This window comes from Astyanax mexicanus, chromosome 5, assembly GCF_023375975.1.
Source record: "Astyanax mexicanus isolate ESR-SI-001 chromosome 5, AstMex3_surface, whole genome shotgun sequence".
Classification (NCBI taxonomy): domain Eukaryota; kingdom Metazoa; phylum Chordata; class Actinopteri; order Characiformes; family Acestrorhamphidae; genus Astyanax; species Astyanax mexicanus.
In genome coordinates this window covers 3458113-3474771 of record NC_064412.1, presented here as the reverse complement: position 1 = coordinate 3474771, position 16659 = coordinate 3458113, and the positions used below count along the sequence as shown (strand labels likewise).

The window sequence follows — 16659 nt, the reverse complement described above, 5'->3', positions numbered from 1 at the left end:
AAATAAGATTTATTTATTTGTATGAAACTTAATGCCTTAATTACTGTAATCAACATATAATATGAAAATGGTTCATCTGACATAATTGCAAAAAAATTCCCCTGCAAAAGCTACAAAAACTAAAACTAAATTGCAATGTAATGTTCAATGTTATGTGAAACTATTGTTTTATGTTATATATTGTCTTTCAAAAGTAATAAGGTATAATGTTTGAGCATAAAAGTTCGAGCATGTATTGTTCTATGAAAAGCGAGTGAATTATCCTAATTAAAGCATTACCTGTTAGAGGTAAGGAACACAATTTCACTAAATATTGATAGAACAGTTTGCAATGGAGTTAGTAATTAAAAAAAATAATTTTTTTTTGTTTCAGACATCTTTTGGATGATTAAACATGCACCGGGTCAAACTGACTTGCTAAGATTTAAAATTTTTCATTGTACCAATGAATTCTAAAGGAAAATGTCAGGACTTGAGCTGATCCTCAAGAGAATGTGGGCCATGCAGCAAGACAATGACCTTAACCACACAAGTCTGTCAAACACAAGCACCACAGTAAGCTTACCAGTTCAACCACAGGTTCCCAGTCTGTAAAACACTGATATCTGATACGCTCTAAAGGAAACCGACTGTTCAAAGTCACTCCAGACTTTAACAGCCTTATATAACATGAGCTGAGCAGCACCAATCCACACCTTGATCCTCAACAAACATCACAAAGACCTGTGAGTCATTTCCTGATATAATCCAAGACACTTTCTCTGCAGTCGCCTCAGTTTCTGTTAGAGGAACACTGTTATACTGTAAATTATTTATTAACCTAAACAGGAAAATGGTATTTTATTTTATTCTCTATTAAAATGAGCCTTCAATAAAATGTAAAACAGTATAGTCTCTATTTTAGGTCTAGGTTAAAGCAACATTTCCCACCTCAGAGTGTATCAAATATCATGCGTCAACTTTATACTTGGACTTGTTGGGACTGGACTGTTTTGTTCTGCATTGTTTCTTCTAGAATTACAAGAAAAAGCACCTTACAAAGAAGTGTGTTTGACAGTAAGCCATAACATTAGTACCACTAGTGCCTAATATTGAGTAGGTCTACTTTGTGCTGCCAAAACAGTCCTTTACAAATTCAAATTTATGTATATAGTGTTTTTCTCAATTAATCCAAGCCTCTTTTGAGCAAATCAAATGCAAAATGGCATAGAAAAAGAGGAACTCATCGTTTTCTGGTCAACACTGGTGAACACAGCAAAAAAAAAAAAAACAAGAACTCTAAAGATACCCTGTAGTATCTTTAACCATAAGACTTTAGGAGCAGATCCTTTAATTTCTAGATTATAATTATTTTTTGTTTTTCAAATCTCAGTGCCAACTAAATGATAAATTGTAACAGCAAAGTGCTGGGAACATAAATGCAATGGGGCTACTTATTTACTCAAATACTCAATACTCACAAATACATATGATTGGGGATGGGCTGAAATATGGATATTGTGATTAGATATCACATAGTTCATGGTAATTTTCGCGACAATGATACATGTGGCATATATGGCAAAATACTAAATAAAAACAAAATATTTCAAGAATACACTACTGCAACAAAATGAAAATTATGAAAAATATGATATGGGACACCCCTAAATTAGATATTAAAAGATTCAAGAATTTTATCAGATTTGTAACAGAAGTCAATGATCTAGAATGTCATGAAATTAATAATAATGCACTCCAAATATCTCCATATATCCAGGATTAAAGTAAAATAAATGATACTGGACAGATATAATCCGTCTCTAGTAGATATATAATGGGAAATGAGAACAGTGTGAATTTTTAACTGTTGCTATCTCACACCCTGTCAACAGTCTATTAAGATAAGATAAGATAAGATAAGATAATCCTTTATTAATCCCACAATGGGGAAATTTACCATGTTACAGCAGTGCAGAGTAAAGGACAGAGAAACAGGTCAGGAAAAGGTAAATACAAATAATGATAAATCTATATATACAGAAAACCTATTGTAGGAAAATATATAAAGAGTTTAAAAAATTATATATAGTAAAAGAAAAAAATATATATACATCTAGTGCATAGAGATATGATTATGGTAGGGTGGACCAGTATTATTGCACAAGAGTAACAGTGAATAAATATCAAATAAATAATAGATAAAAACAAAAGTGAGAAAAAAAATATTGCACATTAAATAAATTGCACAAATGATGATCACAGTACCCGTAGTGAGATGGATATTGCACACGGTAAGCATTACAGCTACACTGAGTAGTATGTAGGTTTGTATGAAGTCCTGAGATAGTAAACTAGTGTTTACTGGGAGCGCGGTGTGTTGTAAAGTCTGATGGCGTGTGGAACGAAGGACCTGCGGTATCTCTCCTTCACACAGCGTGGGTGCAGCAGCCCGGTACTGAAGGAGCTGCTCAGTGCTGTCAGAGAGTGATGCATGGGATGGGACAGGTTCTTCAGCATGTTGTTAAGCTTAGTCCTCATTATATTTTGATGCCTGGTGCTCACGCTGTTAAAATAGCATCAGAGTTTAGGGATAAATCTACACTGATGGGTGTGGTGGTGCGCCACTGACTGAATAAAACCCTGACAACAGTCAACAGTCAGTTGGCCAATCATATCTTAGCTATACAGAAGCGCTGTGTGCGAGGCACACGCTCAGCGCATGTACACCCACGCTTGTTACACACAAATAACACAAGTCCATCTTTTACATCAAGAATAAACAGAATAAAGAATAAAATAATATTACTGTTCCCTGAAATGAGCTGCTAGTGTATCTTTACAGTGTGAACGAGCAGATCAGTATCTAAATATCTGCTGAGATGCCCAAAAAAAGCGCCGCACTGTTATGATATGAACACGCCAAAGTTAGAGATCACCTGCCTCTTAAAGGGAATAACAACTGATACACTGATTGGTTTATTTCACATTAAGCCCAAAATTAACCACACCCATGATTATTTAAGATAATTAGTACATGCCTTTTGCGTGTTTCGAGCCACACAAGGGCTATTTTGTGGTGCCACATCAACACGCCCCTAAATCCAGCTGTGCCATTCTCAATTGACGATTTACATTTTTCTTACTGACTAATATATGTATATTCCATCACTTTACAGACAATTTATGTTTTTTTTCTCTACCGTTCAGTGGTGTTAATGTTATGGCTGACTGGTGCAAATATTCTTTTACCCACAGGAAGTTCACAAGTTTTTTTTTTAAACAAGGTAGTTGCACAGGAAGTGGCAAACGAATGCAATCTAAGCGAAAAGCTGCAGTAACAGGATTTAGTCTCTAACGCTGCTAAATTTGGTATTACTTGGTATTAGAGCTCTTAATATTAATTTACAGAAACATTGAGGTGCAATGAAATTAGAAATTCCATAAGTTTATCCATGATTTTCCATATTTTCGTCCACATTTTCATTGGTTTTGTGTTTTCAAGATGAGTCCAAATTTATTTGGCCAATACACACAACTAACATTCATCTAAATGTTTATTAAATGCCACTGACATCTCAGCTGAATAGTAGATAGGAACTGACCAATGCACAAAGGGAACACAACGTTTTAAAGATGTTCTGACCCAGTCGTCTATCCATCACTATTTGCATCCCTTTAATTTACTAACTAATAGTATATTCCACTCCATGACAGACAGATGTGACTGTAAATTAATATAATTCATGTCTTTTGCTTCACCTGTGAGTGGTGTTAATGATATGGCTGACTGGTGCAAAAATACATTTCCCACACACTTATGCAAAAATCTGTTTTTCCACAGGAAGTTTATACTTATGAAACTATTTTTTCATAAGGAAGTGGCAAACAAATGCAATGCAAGCTAATAAAAAAGCTGCAGTTTCAGAATTTGTGGTTTCTAATGCTGGTAAATGTGGTATTACTTGGTATTACTGCTGTTAATATTAATAACCAGCACTATTGAGGAGCAAAGAAATTAGAAATTCTACACGTATATCCATAATTTTCTATAATTTCATTGTTTCTGTGTTTTCAAAATGAATTTATATTTAAATAGATTTAGATCTTAACTTAATTAACTAAATGGTTTGGTGTGAAATTTACAGAAATCTACAAAGTCAGAACTGTGCCCAGTGTCTCTGAGTACTATTTTAGTGATCTATAGGCGATGCATCAATCACGCAATGTGCAGCTTGATTTAAGGTATGTCAGATTGTCTTTGCTATCGTAACAATGGGAAAAGTACATCTTGCTCATCTCAATCTGTGCAAAAGGCATGTACTAATTATTTTAAATAATCATGGGTTTGGTTAATTTTGGGCGTAAATTGAAATAAGACAACAAGAGTACCACTTGCTCATCATTCACTTTAAGAGCTAGATGTGCTCTGATTTTGGGGAATTGCTATTTTAATGGCGTAGCTACCTGGATGTGTCCAATGCTTCTCAGCAGAGATGCTTATTTCTGTTGCCAATATAGAAAAACACAATCATTTAACCTGAACACACCTAATTTTCAGAACACCACACCCATCAGTGTAGATACTGTATATTCAGAAGCACTGTCGCTATTTAAACAATGCAGGCACCAGGCATGAAAATAGACTTTGGGGTGTAAGATAGCAATGAGCATCACGACATGCCTTGTGCAGGGTGTATGATAGGACCCTGTGTTTCCAAAAGTGCCCAAACACTACAAATTCAAATGTTTTACAAAGAAAATAGTATGTTAAGGAATGTTTCTGTCGTTGTTTTTAATGTGATACAGTGAAATAAGAGCTGTTTTTTTGGGAGAAAGTAGACATCAGTAATCCTTAAATCAGGGGACGGCAATTAAGTTTCCAATACACCACCCCAATACGCTGCCCTGGCTAGAGAATTGGGAAAAAAACGGAAAAAAACACCCTTATAAGGAGGATAGTGAAACTGAAGTCACGCCGATCGCGACAGAGAGAGACAGGGGAGGAATGTAAACAAAAGCTCGCCAGAGAGGCGATATTTAATTTTGTATAGGGAGCCGTATTAAATTGGTTAGCGTATCTATTATTAAGGTCTACTGTTTACGTTTTTTCTGATAATAAAGTCTGATTTCTTTAAATATTGTGTATATATTTTGTGGGATAAAGTAAACCCAATACTAATCAAAGCCTTAATTTAAAGCCTTTGTGTTTTATATTATATGTACTCCTAACAGTACAGTAACTCACAAACCAACGGGGTTGGACAATGAAACTGAAACACTTGTCATCATTTTAGTGTGGGAGGTTTCATGGCTAAAAAATGGAGCAGCCTGGTGTTCAATCTTCATTAATTGCACATTGCACCAGTAAGAGCAGAGTGTGAAGGTTCAATTAGCAGGGTAAGAGCACAGTTCTGCTCTAAATATTGCAATGCACACAACATTATGGGAGACATACCAGAGTTCAAAAGAGGACAAATTGTTGGTGCACGTCTTGCTGGAGCATCTGTGACCAAGACAGCAAGTCTTTGTGATGCATCAAGAGCCACGGTATCCAGGGTAATGTCAGCATACCACCAAGAAGGACCAACCACATCCAACAGGATTAACTGTGGACGCTGTAAGAGGAAGCTGTCTGAAAGGGATGTTCGGGTGCTAACCCGGATTGTATCCAAAAAACATAAAACCACGGCTGATCAAATCACGCAGAATTCAATGTGCACCTCAACTCTCCTGTTTCCACCAGAACTGTCCGTCACCACAATCAATTATTGTGCTCTAAAACCAGGTGTTTCTGTTTCATTGTCCAACCCCTGTATATTAAAGCCCAGTCATGCAAAAAATGAGAAAAAATTGAGAATCTTGAAAAATACCGTGATATGCATTTTGGTCAACTATTAATACTAATAATCAGTAGATTTAGTCCTACCTCATGAGGGCAGCTATTGCAGTCCTGGAAATGACACAACCCTCTGGAAAGACGTCCTTCTCTGGGACTACAGCAGGCCTTCTCCCCCTTCCTGATGGCCACGTTAATGTTCTCGATGGGAAACGCACAGAGCGCAGACTTGCTAGTAGGATTCCCGGCATTATCTGTGCTAGCAAACACGATGTACAGCACACCGTTCTGCTTAATACCCAGCTCTTCTATCAGGGCTTCTGTAGCTGTGCTGAAATGAGCTGCCTGTGCTGTGTTATAAGAGGTAAACTCTGTGTTCCTTTTCCTTCGCTTGGGTCTGAATTCACACTCCAAAACGATCTCCCGATACATCGACACCTCGATGTCCCCAATCGTCAATCGTCCGAGATGAGTCTGGAGCTTGGAGTTGGGTTGTTGGGGGTTTTCTCTCTGAACAGACAGGAAGTAGGTGTAGCCCAGAGTGGAGAAAGTGTAGATGTACTCAATAGGGAAGGAGTTCTGAAAGGCTGGAAGCACCGTCAGACTTTCGGTGCTGTTGTCGAATCCATCTTCCGTTGAAAGCAGACGTCGCACTGCAATAGAATTCCTGCCGTAAGTTCCTGCGATTGTGCTGTTGATATTAGCTGCTACGAAGAAATAAGACGTTTGCCCTTCTTCCCCAATGCTAACTTTCGTTCCTAGAGGACTCGCGATACAGTCAGGACAGTCTGACGGTGAATTTTCCCCTTTCCTGTAGAGACAGTTTGAATTAAAAGGCGTAGAGTCAAGATCAATGAAGGTACAGACTCCGTACTGATTGCTCCCACAAATGTACAAGAAGCGAAAGTTTGGCGATGGATCCAGTAGAAGCACTTGGTTGTCCGTATCCACCGGCGCATTAGGATCAATCCCTGGTCCACAGTGGCACGTCTCACACTCTGGACTGTCTACCGGTCCAGTTTTCCACTCCCATACCTTCTCAAAATTGTCATCTACCGCTTCAATCACATTCTGAGACGCTACGTAAACTTCCGGAGGGTCCGTGTTGACTGCAATATTCTGTATAGGTTTTAAAGTTTGGAAATATGGCAATGAATACTCAACATTAAAATCCACAGCCCTCCGCTGGGCTACTACAGGACATGTTTCCAGGGCGAAGGTCACGTGGATCTGGATCCAGACGCATGCTAGCAATGTCCGTGCTACGAATAGCATTTCCGTGTCTGCTGTCCTCAGAGCAGCCGAAGGAAAAAAGACGATTTACTGCTCCTCAAAGCATGCTGATCATCACACAGATCTAAAAAAAAAACAAAGAAATAAAGCAGAAAGGAGAGATGAGTTTCATAAACAAGCATCATTACCATAAAACAGGAAATAGTAGAAGGATATCGAATAAAACACACTCAAAAGTGTCATGATTCCAGAATACAATTTGGTTCCATAGGAGACATTAGTGCTTGTCAAAAAATGAGAATTTCATTGGAAAGTTATAAAACTTTATTTCAGTAATTTAGTTTAAAATGTGGTTAACACTTTACTTGGATGGTCCATTTTATGGCCTTGTTGATGCTCAACTGACATTCAACTAACATTCAACTGAATCTATATTAAATGCAACTTAAACTATGTTGAATGTAAAGGATTTAAAATAGAACATAACCCTACACTTAACCCTAACCTTAACCCTTAATCAACCCTAAAATCATTAATCAACCACAAAATTACAAAATTACAAAATGTGAAACTCCTATATTATTTAGATGTATTACACACAGAGTGATCTATTTTAAGTGTTTATTTATTTTATTGTTGATGATTATGGCTTACAGCCAATAAAAAAAATCTGTATTTTAGAAAATTAGAATAATATATAAGACCAAATGATACTTTTGTCAGTGTGGGCAGAGTGCCAAGTCCTGCTGGAAAATGAAATCCATAATCCATCTCCATAAAAGTTTCAAAAGTTGTCAGTAGCAGAGGGAAGCATGACGTGCTGTAAAAAATTGTGGGAAAACAAAACTGCACTGACTTTAGACTTGATAATAAAACACAGTGGATCAACACCAGCAGATACACTAGTATATGTAAGTGTGAAAAACCTGTACATCAAATGGAGGTTCTTCCATTGCATTTCCTTAAGAATCTGCTGTATCACCATTATTTTAAAGAGTGCACTGGAATGTAGAGTATTTTTGAATTTAGATTTTTATATATATATATACATACATATATTATTTATTTTTTTTAATTCAGTGTTTTGTCATATTGCCAAGAGTATCGTTATCGCAGAAATATCGCCCACCCCTATTTGATATACTAACCAGGATTCAGGTATTATAAAGTTACTCTCAGCAGCAACAGAAACTAATTCACACTTTCTACATATTTTACACTGAAACCAGGGAGTTACCCAAAACACAGAATAGAGGTGACCCCCACCCAAGTGAAGATAGCCTGAGGGGGGATACTAACATTCAATGGAGCGTGAAGTGGGTTAGACACGCCTAGTATTCATATGGATCAGGCCAGGAGCCAATAGGAAAGTTCTGAGATTTACTCAACTGTAGGTCGAGTACAGGTCACCGAAAGTCACTAAATCAACACAGCTGACGCAGATTTACTCAGGTAGACTTCTGAGAAACATTACTGCACAAACCTCAGGTTCCAGATATCAGCAAACGTTACAAGAACGTTTAGCAATGTTTAAAAAAAGGTTTCAGAAAAGTTACAGAAATAATGTTCCAGGAATATTCTTATAATAACTTGCGACTTAATATTAGTTTGCATAACAATGGTGGTCATTACAACATTTCTTACAAAACATTCCCAGCTACATCCAGTGTTGGGAAGGTTACTTTTAAAATGTAATCCCTTACAGATTACTGATTACATCACTCAAAATGTAATTTGTAACGTAATCAGTTACATTACTTCAAGTGAGTAACGTAATCTGATTACTTTGGATTACTTTAAATATTGTCATTTTTTTAAGCCTGAATGAATGTAGCAACCACATATTGCATATTATTATTTTATTTTTCTTTCCAGTTAACAAATAGATAAACAAATAAAACAGCCTTTTCAATCACTCTATAAAAATACTTATGAAACCATTTCATCAAACAATTTTATAAAACACTTCTATAAATTGATAAAACCATTTAAAACCAAACAATGTAACAACAACTGTAAGCTATCTATTTGCAGGTTTGCCTCCAGTGTTAATTTTGACAACAAATTTTGATTTAGTCTTAGTCATAGTCTTGTGACGAAAATAGTATTTAGTTTTAGTCACAATTTAGTCATCTGAAATGTTTTTAGTTTTAGTCGACTTAATGTCATAAGAATATAGTCGACTAAAATTACAGTAAATTTAGTCGACTAAAATGTAAAGGGTGTAAATGTAAATGATTTTTCATCAGTTTCCTTGAATTATTAACTATACACTTATATGAAATGAAACGTTTAATAACCACTTGAGTAATATTGTTAATGTTTGAAAGTGAAATATATTTATATATGATTTAATGTATATTATTATTATTATTGTAGGTGTGTGACTATACATATGTTACATTTAAAAATTTGCTCTAGAAATCAGGTCATAAAACAACTGAATAGTTAAATTAAAGTTTAAACAGAGCTGTAGATGCAAAAACAACTTTTAAAGGATCTAGTTTTATCTCCAGCACATCTACTGGAGCTACAGTCTATAAATGAGATCAAAACAAACATTCACACACTGTCCTGTAGAGATGCTCTCAGGATGTACTGAGAGACTTCATGAGTTAAAGTGAGAAACTTATGAGAAAGTGCTGTAAGGAACTTTACACAGACTTTTGGGTTCATAGATTCACTTATTTTATTGTTTTATTTTCGTTGTATTATTGAGTTCCTTTCTGACCTGCTGCTGCTTTAACACTAGCTATATCTTTCCCACTGTGAGACTAAACAGATGATCTGATCTTAATGAGTGAGTTCTGTATCAGTTCTGTGTTTTAGTGCACTGCTGAGTTAAACACCATCAGCTCATGAAATAACATCAGCATTAAAACGCGGATCTCTGCATGGAGATCTGTGTGACTCTGGTCTGCAGAAGCTGAAAGATTAGTGGTGTTTTTACCGGAGATGGAGTCTCTGTTTACACATTATCTTGTTTTTCGCGACGTCAAAGGAGAAATATATCGCCTCTCCCCTCTCTCTCTCTCTTCCTGCTGAACACTGTCGAGTTAACTTCCAGTCGAGCTCCGTAACGACAGGTTAATTCCCGGGTTTGTAACTGAGCGCGCGGCGCCTCCGCTAAAGTAGCAGTGATTGGATCTCTTCCTAACTGGTCCCTACCTTTCACAGAACTATATCAGTCTGATTGGATTTCGTCCCTGCCAAACATTTTCGTCTCGTTTTTATTCGTTGACCAAAATGTCAGTTAATTTCGTCTCGTTGTGTGTGCGGAGCCGCTGTCTGCCCCTCCTCCCTGTATGTGTGTGTGTGCAGCGAGACGGGAGGAGGGGCAGACAGTTCCCTGTCATATCAGAGCGATTTCACCCCAAAATGTTATTTGCGTTTTGTCAGTGTTGGATTGGAAGAGCAAAAATAGGAAAGTACCGCAATGTAACCCTTTTATTTTAGCAGAGTAACTGTAATCTGATTACCACTTACTGAAGCAGTAACTGTAACGGATTACAGTTACTCATAATTTGTAATCTGATTACGTAACGCCGTTACATGTAATCCGTTACTTCCCAACACTGGCTACATCAATACTAACATTATAGAAATATACTTAAAACTAAAAAAAAAACATTAACATTAGTGATGTTGCAGCTACATTGCCAGACTATTTAAAAATGTTAAATAAATATATACTAAGAATATCCAGAAAACTTGAGAAAATAAGAAATGGCTGAAATAACAAAAAAAGATGCAGAGCTTTCAGAACTCAAATAATGCAAAGAAAACAAGTTCATATTCATAAAGTTTTAAGAGTTCAGAAATCAATATTTGGTGGAATAAACCTGTTTTTTAATCACAGTTTTCATACATCTTGTCATCATGTTCTCCTCCACCAGTCTTACACACTGCTTTTGGATAACTTTATGCTGCTTTACTCCTGGTGCAAAAATTCAATCAGTTCAGTTTGGTTTGATGGTTTGTGATCATCAAAATGATATAATTACTATTTCTTAATTATTATTTAGTCAGTTGTAATTATTGTTTTTAAATTAATATAAGCATTAAAAAATGTAAAAATACATTTTAAAAGCTTTTGCAGATGAGTTGTAGATTTTAAAATAGAAAAGGGAAGTTGCAGAGTTTTACAGCTTTTGTCTACATGCTGTAAAACTAATTTTAGCTAGAAAAAACCTAAATCAATTGAGACAAAAACACTATGAAAAGAGTACATGAGTGCAAACAGTGTGGTGTTATATATCAAGTATTCATCTTAAAATTACAGAGATTCTTTTTTTATTTTAGATAGGTCAGTGTAGGTTTTTTTTTTAGTTCCTATACATAAATAAACCATACTATATAACTGTATGTTTAGTTTAACCACTTTTTTGCATCACTGAGGTTATCAAATTATTAAGATATAAGATCAGTAGGAAGCAAAAATCTGCAAAAATATATATTTTTGTGCTTCTTTGTTTTTTATTTTTATATTTAAAAATTATATAATTACTTGTTTCTTAATTATCATTTTAGTTCGTTTTAATTGTTTTTCAATTAATTTAAGCATTAAATATATTAAGCATTTCAAAAGGTTTTTGCAGATAAGTTGTAGATTTTTTCAAAATAAAGGAATTTATAATAGAAAAGGGAAGCTGAAGAGCAGAGTAAATTTAGCAGCAGTGACGGGGTTAATGCTGCTTTTGCCTACATGCTGTAAAACTAATATGAGTTAAGAATTGAGACAGCTAATGCAGTTTATTAACTCAATAATTTGATGATTGCAAACGATTACATATCAAGTGTTATGACAAAGCTGAGCACATTCATTCATACACATAAACTGTTTTTATCTTAAAATTACAGAGATTTTTATTTTTATTTTAAGTAGAACAGTAATTAAAAGTCATAGTTTTTTAATAGTCAATATATTTTTTTGTTCTTATACATAAATAAACCATGTTATTTAACTGTATGTTGGGTTTAACCACTTTTTTAACATAAGCAAACACAACATACAGTGTTTTTATCCTTAAAAAACAAGGAATCATGTTTTAGTACAGTTCAGAATGCGTGGGAAAAATCAGGATATTATCTTGGCTGCTCTCTGTAAGAGGAATAAATATGATGTATTGATTTTTCCACTAATGGATCTGAGGACGTTTTCATTACAGGACTCTGAGTGTCCACTTCCTGTAATCACTGCCAAGACCATTACATCAGAATTAAAACAACACAGAGCCCAGCTGTCCTTACACTGTAAAAACCTAATAAAAATAGTTTATTTCTATAATAAAGGTAAATATTAGCTGAGTATTACACCGGATATTAGCCTAGCTTTACCTGTACAGAGGCCTATATGTTGTTACCTGAACTGCAGGTTATGATCAACTGATTAACTTTAGATGGTTTAAATGCTTTAAAAAGGCGAGTAAATATATGTAAAGAAGATAAACTAGGCTAAAAACTAAAACTAAACTGTATTTTATCAGGTTTTTAACCTTCATATGAAGCGTAAACGACTTTAACACACTTTAAATAAAGGTAAAGCAGCTCAGGTGAGAGCATGCAGGTGAAAGAGCATGAAGTTTACCTGAGGAACACCTCTCTGACAGGAGCGTCGAGGTCTTTACTCACTAATTCCACCGCAGTCTTCAGTAAAACGCAGAGAAATCCTCCTGTTTCTGCGAGAAAAGCTCTGAAACTCGCTGAAACTCCGCGGTTCTGTTTCTTTAAGCCTCAGAAGCTCGAGCTCGGTTCTGGTCCACGCCTTGACTGATCTTCATGAGGAAGTGCTGCAGCTGATTGCACAACCTCAGCTCCAGCCCGGAGTCTCGCGCTGAGAAAAAATACTGATCTACACAATTACAGCTTTTAAAAACCACAGGAAATCACTTTACTGCACAACTGAGCTTCATTACCTGCGGTCCTCCCTCAGGTGTGATATAAACAGAAATAAAGTCACCAGTTAATTTTTTTTTACCTGACCGTTTGATGTGGAAGCCCATTCTTAAAATTATTATTTAGTAAACTGCTATCTCAATATTTTGAGAAGGTAAGTCATTATTTTTAGATAGTAAGTCATTATTTTGAGATACTATCTCAATATTAAAATAAAATAATTATTAATGAATTAATATATTATTAATTAATATATTTCTAGATTTTCAGACCTTTTTTATCTTGTAAAAAGTAGGTTAGATTATACCATCAGATTTTTATTACAAAATGCATAAATTGTAAAATCAGAAAACTAAATAGATTTTTTTTTTTTCATGTACAGTATATCTGATCGTGAGGAGCAGAAATTAAAAACTTAAAAATTGGCAAAATAATTGAAAACCCAAATTCATCTTTAATATAATTTTAATATAATACAATTATCTATTTTCAAAATAGAAAAATCTGCCCATCCCAATTTCAATTTCAGAAAAAATGAAAAAAAAAAATATATATATTTTAATTTTAATTTGTTATTTTTATTTATCTTGTTTTTTTGACCTTTCATTTTTTTTCTCTCAAAATGTTTTCTCTATTAATAATCAGATATTTTAGATTCTTAAAAGTAGCACCATTGCTTAGATAACACTTTTAAGTATTTAGGTTTGTTTAATTCTTTTAAGTTACTACATGATTCCGTATATGTGTTTATATATATATATATATATATATATATATATATATATATATATATATATATATATATATATATATATATATATATATATATAAAGATACAAGAGAGTAAAACTAAAAGGATAAACAAAGATATTAAACAGAGTATATGTACAATATGTATATTAATATACAGACACACACACCAATGCCTGTATTTATACACAAAGGTAGGCCATAATAAATAAGGGAAGGCTTTTTTCTTAATTTTTATTTTTAAAAAAATTCTGGGTTTTTTTCTTACAAAAAAGAAAAAAGTAGGTTGGATTATACCATCTGTATTTTGTTACAAGATGCAAAAAATAGAAATTCCAGCAGTTCTCTAGAAATTAGAAATATAAGCTGGGTATTACATCGGATATAAGTCTACCTTTAGAGACAGACGGAGGCCTACCTAAGCTGAGCTATATTAGCTACTATGATTTAAAAGGGCAAGTAAAGAAGATAAACTAGATATTTTTGCATGTTTTAAAACCTTTATATGTTTTTTTTTTTTACTTGTTTGTCTATTTAGTGCAGTAAATAATAAATAGCATTTTATCTGTTTTCCCATTGTCTTGTTTTTCATGTCTACTCCTTAGCTAAATAAAGAAAACATTTATTTTAAGAAATAAAATGAATGTCAAGCGCTACCACTATGATCGGGAGAATGCTGGTTCGAATCCCAGTCATGCAGCTTGCCATCAGCTGCTGGAGCCTGGAGAGAGAACAATTGGTCTTGCTCTCTCTGGGTGGGTACAGTAGATGGAGCTCTTTCTTTCCCCTCATCACTCCTAGGGTGATGTGGATCAGAACAAGGCTGCGTCTGTGAGCTGATGTATCAGAATCGAGTCGCTGCACTTTCCTCCGAGCGTTAGCGCTGTGATGCTACTCGGTAATGCTACATCATCAGCAGCAGTTCAAAAAGAGGCGGAGTCTGACTTCACATGTGGAACAACTGGCCAGATAAATTGTATTGTAATGTATTTTAAAAATGCATTTAGAAAGAAATGATGTTAAGTCGATCTGAAAAAAATTAAGAACTTTTTTTTATTCCGCCCCAGGAATGAAAGAGCAAGAGTTTCCTCTGTTGTACAGGATAAGTTAATCAGAGTTACCAGCCTCAGAAACCGCAAGTTAACAAGAGTATTTTGGTTTGTTTAACACTTTTAAGTTACTACATGCTTTCTTATGTGTTTCATCATAATATCTAAATCAATTTCACTATTAATTTACTATAAGAACGGTTCTGCAGTGTATTTGTAATTTCAGGCAGGAATGGAAACATAAGCGTCTCTGGTTTGAATCCAGATTATGTTAAAGATCTGAACACAGTTCTGCTCTTTCATGTATATGGATTAATGGAAGGCTGTAAACAGTGAAAAGGCATAATTCACACGTGGGCACGGCATTCAGGCACAGCCCTCACTGCCTCATGGAATAATTAATTCTTGTCTTATATCGTCACTGACGCACACTCTCACCAATCCGTGTCATTCCAAAACACACACACACACTCTCTCACACACATACACACACTTACACACAAACACACGATATCCGGTATGTGTCACTCCTTAGATTGAGGTCAGTAAGCTCTCCAAAGCAAAACTCCAAATCTTTTAAGAGCTTCGTATCACATGATGGATACAACACAAACTGTGCTAAACAGCAGCAGAGGAATATTTTACGCTGCAATTTTTTTAACCCTCCTATTATGTTTGGGGTCAATTTGACCCCAATCAAATGTTTTACACCTTTAAATAAGCAGTTAATATCATTTTGTCCACTTCAAATTCAGTGACTTTTCCTAATTTAATGGGGACAACTGGGTAAATATTAAATTAATGTGATGTAATGTGAATGTTTTGTGTGTGCTGAACACAGGCTGTTTTAGCTGTATAAAACATAGAAATATAGAAATATCAACATTTTACACACATTTGTGTTGAATAATGTTTGAACTTTAAACTTTAGAGGCCTAAAATAACATGATTATATCTGTATTAGTGCAAGAACCACTGAAAGTTCATTGCAACAGGGGGGCGGGGAAAACATAATTCTCACGAAAAGTTGATATTTCTGTATCTGTGGAGGAATATATTGTTCCTACAAACATATTGATAGTAGATTTTTTTTAAAAAAACATAAACTTGGGTAAAAGTGTTATTATTATATAATAATTTTCCGTAGTTTAAAATTGCTGGGGTCAAATTGACCCCAAACATAAAAGATGTTAGTAAATTTGAATGCAACAGGAGTGTTCAGGCAACAATTTTAGTATTTTTGACTTATCGCATTTTATATTAAAATGTGACCGAAATAACTCCATCAAAATTAGCTATACCTTGGTGGATGTTCATTCATAAGGGTTTCATTATACTTACGAGAGTTCACAGTATCCTGGGTGTAAAAAACGAATATAAAAAAAATAGTTTAAAAGGTTAAATGAATTGCTAACAAAGTCTAAAAAATGGGTTTTGTGTTGCATTGAGTGACCCTGCTTTTCTTACCTGGCATAACAGTGTGATTACATTTTTTGTGAGTGGGAGGGACTTGATGGGGTTTAAAGTGGGGGATTTTGGGAAGGAAGGAAGAAGGAGGAAGGAAAAGAGAACAAAAAAATACATTTTGGGCTGGATCCCTTTATTTGGTTTTGTACATTTGTTTAGTCTATTATTCCTGTGCTTTTATGCTTAATGTTGTTAACGCTTTTCTTTTTGTTATTCATTGGATTTGTCTTGTTTCTCTACCTTCCTGTTTTTTTTTCCTCTTCTCTAACTTTCTCAATAAAAATAAATTTGTGCTACATATATATATATATATGCTATTTATATATATACTAAAATATGCTATACTGCCCTTTTAATAGGATTACCATGACCAGACCAAGAAGTTTGGCATATCCAGTATACAGCTTTAAGTCAAGGGAACAGCCTAGTGCAAAATCCCAAATTTTA

The 16659-nt window shown here is 34.7% G+C and overlaps 2 protein-coding genes across 2 annotated transcripts in view; both read right to left on the bottom strand.

Annotated features, from left to right (window-relative positions):
- The window catches only part of mst1ra (macrophage stimulating 1 receptor a), a 51484-nt gene extending 38620 nt beyond the window's left edge, over positions 1-12864 (bottom strand). The window contains exons 1-2 of the mRNA XM_022667715.2: positions 12639-12864; positions 5909-7175 (exon numbers count right to left, since the gene is read on the bottom strand). Coding sequence (XP_022523436.2) covers positions 5909-7093 — 1185 coding nt within the window. The 5' untranslated portion in view covers positions 7094-7175; positions 12639-12864. The remainder of the gene's footprint in view (positions 1-5908; positions 7176-12638) is intronic.
- Positions 1-16659, bottom strand: part of tnfrsf18 (tumor necrosis factor receptor superfamily, member 18) — a 148372-nt gene that overhangs the window by 27380 nt on the left and 104333 nt on the right. The window lies entirely within an intron of this gene.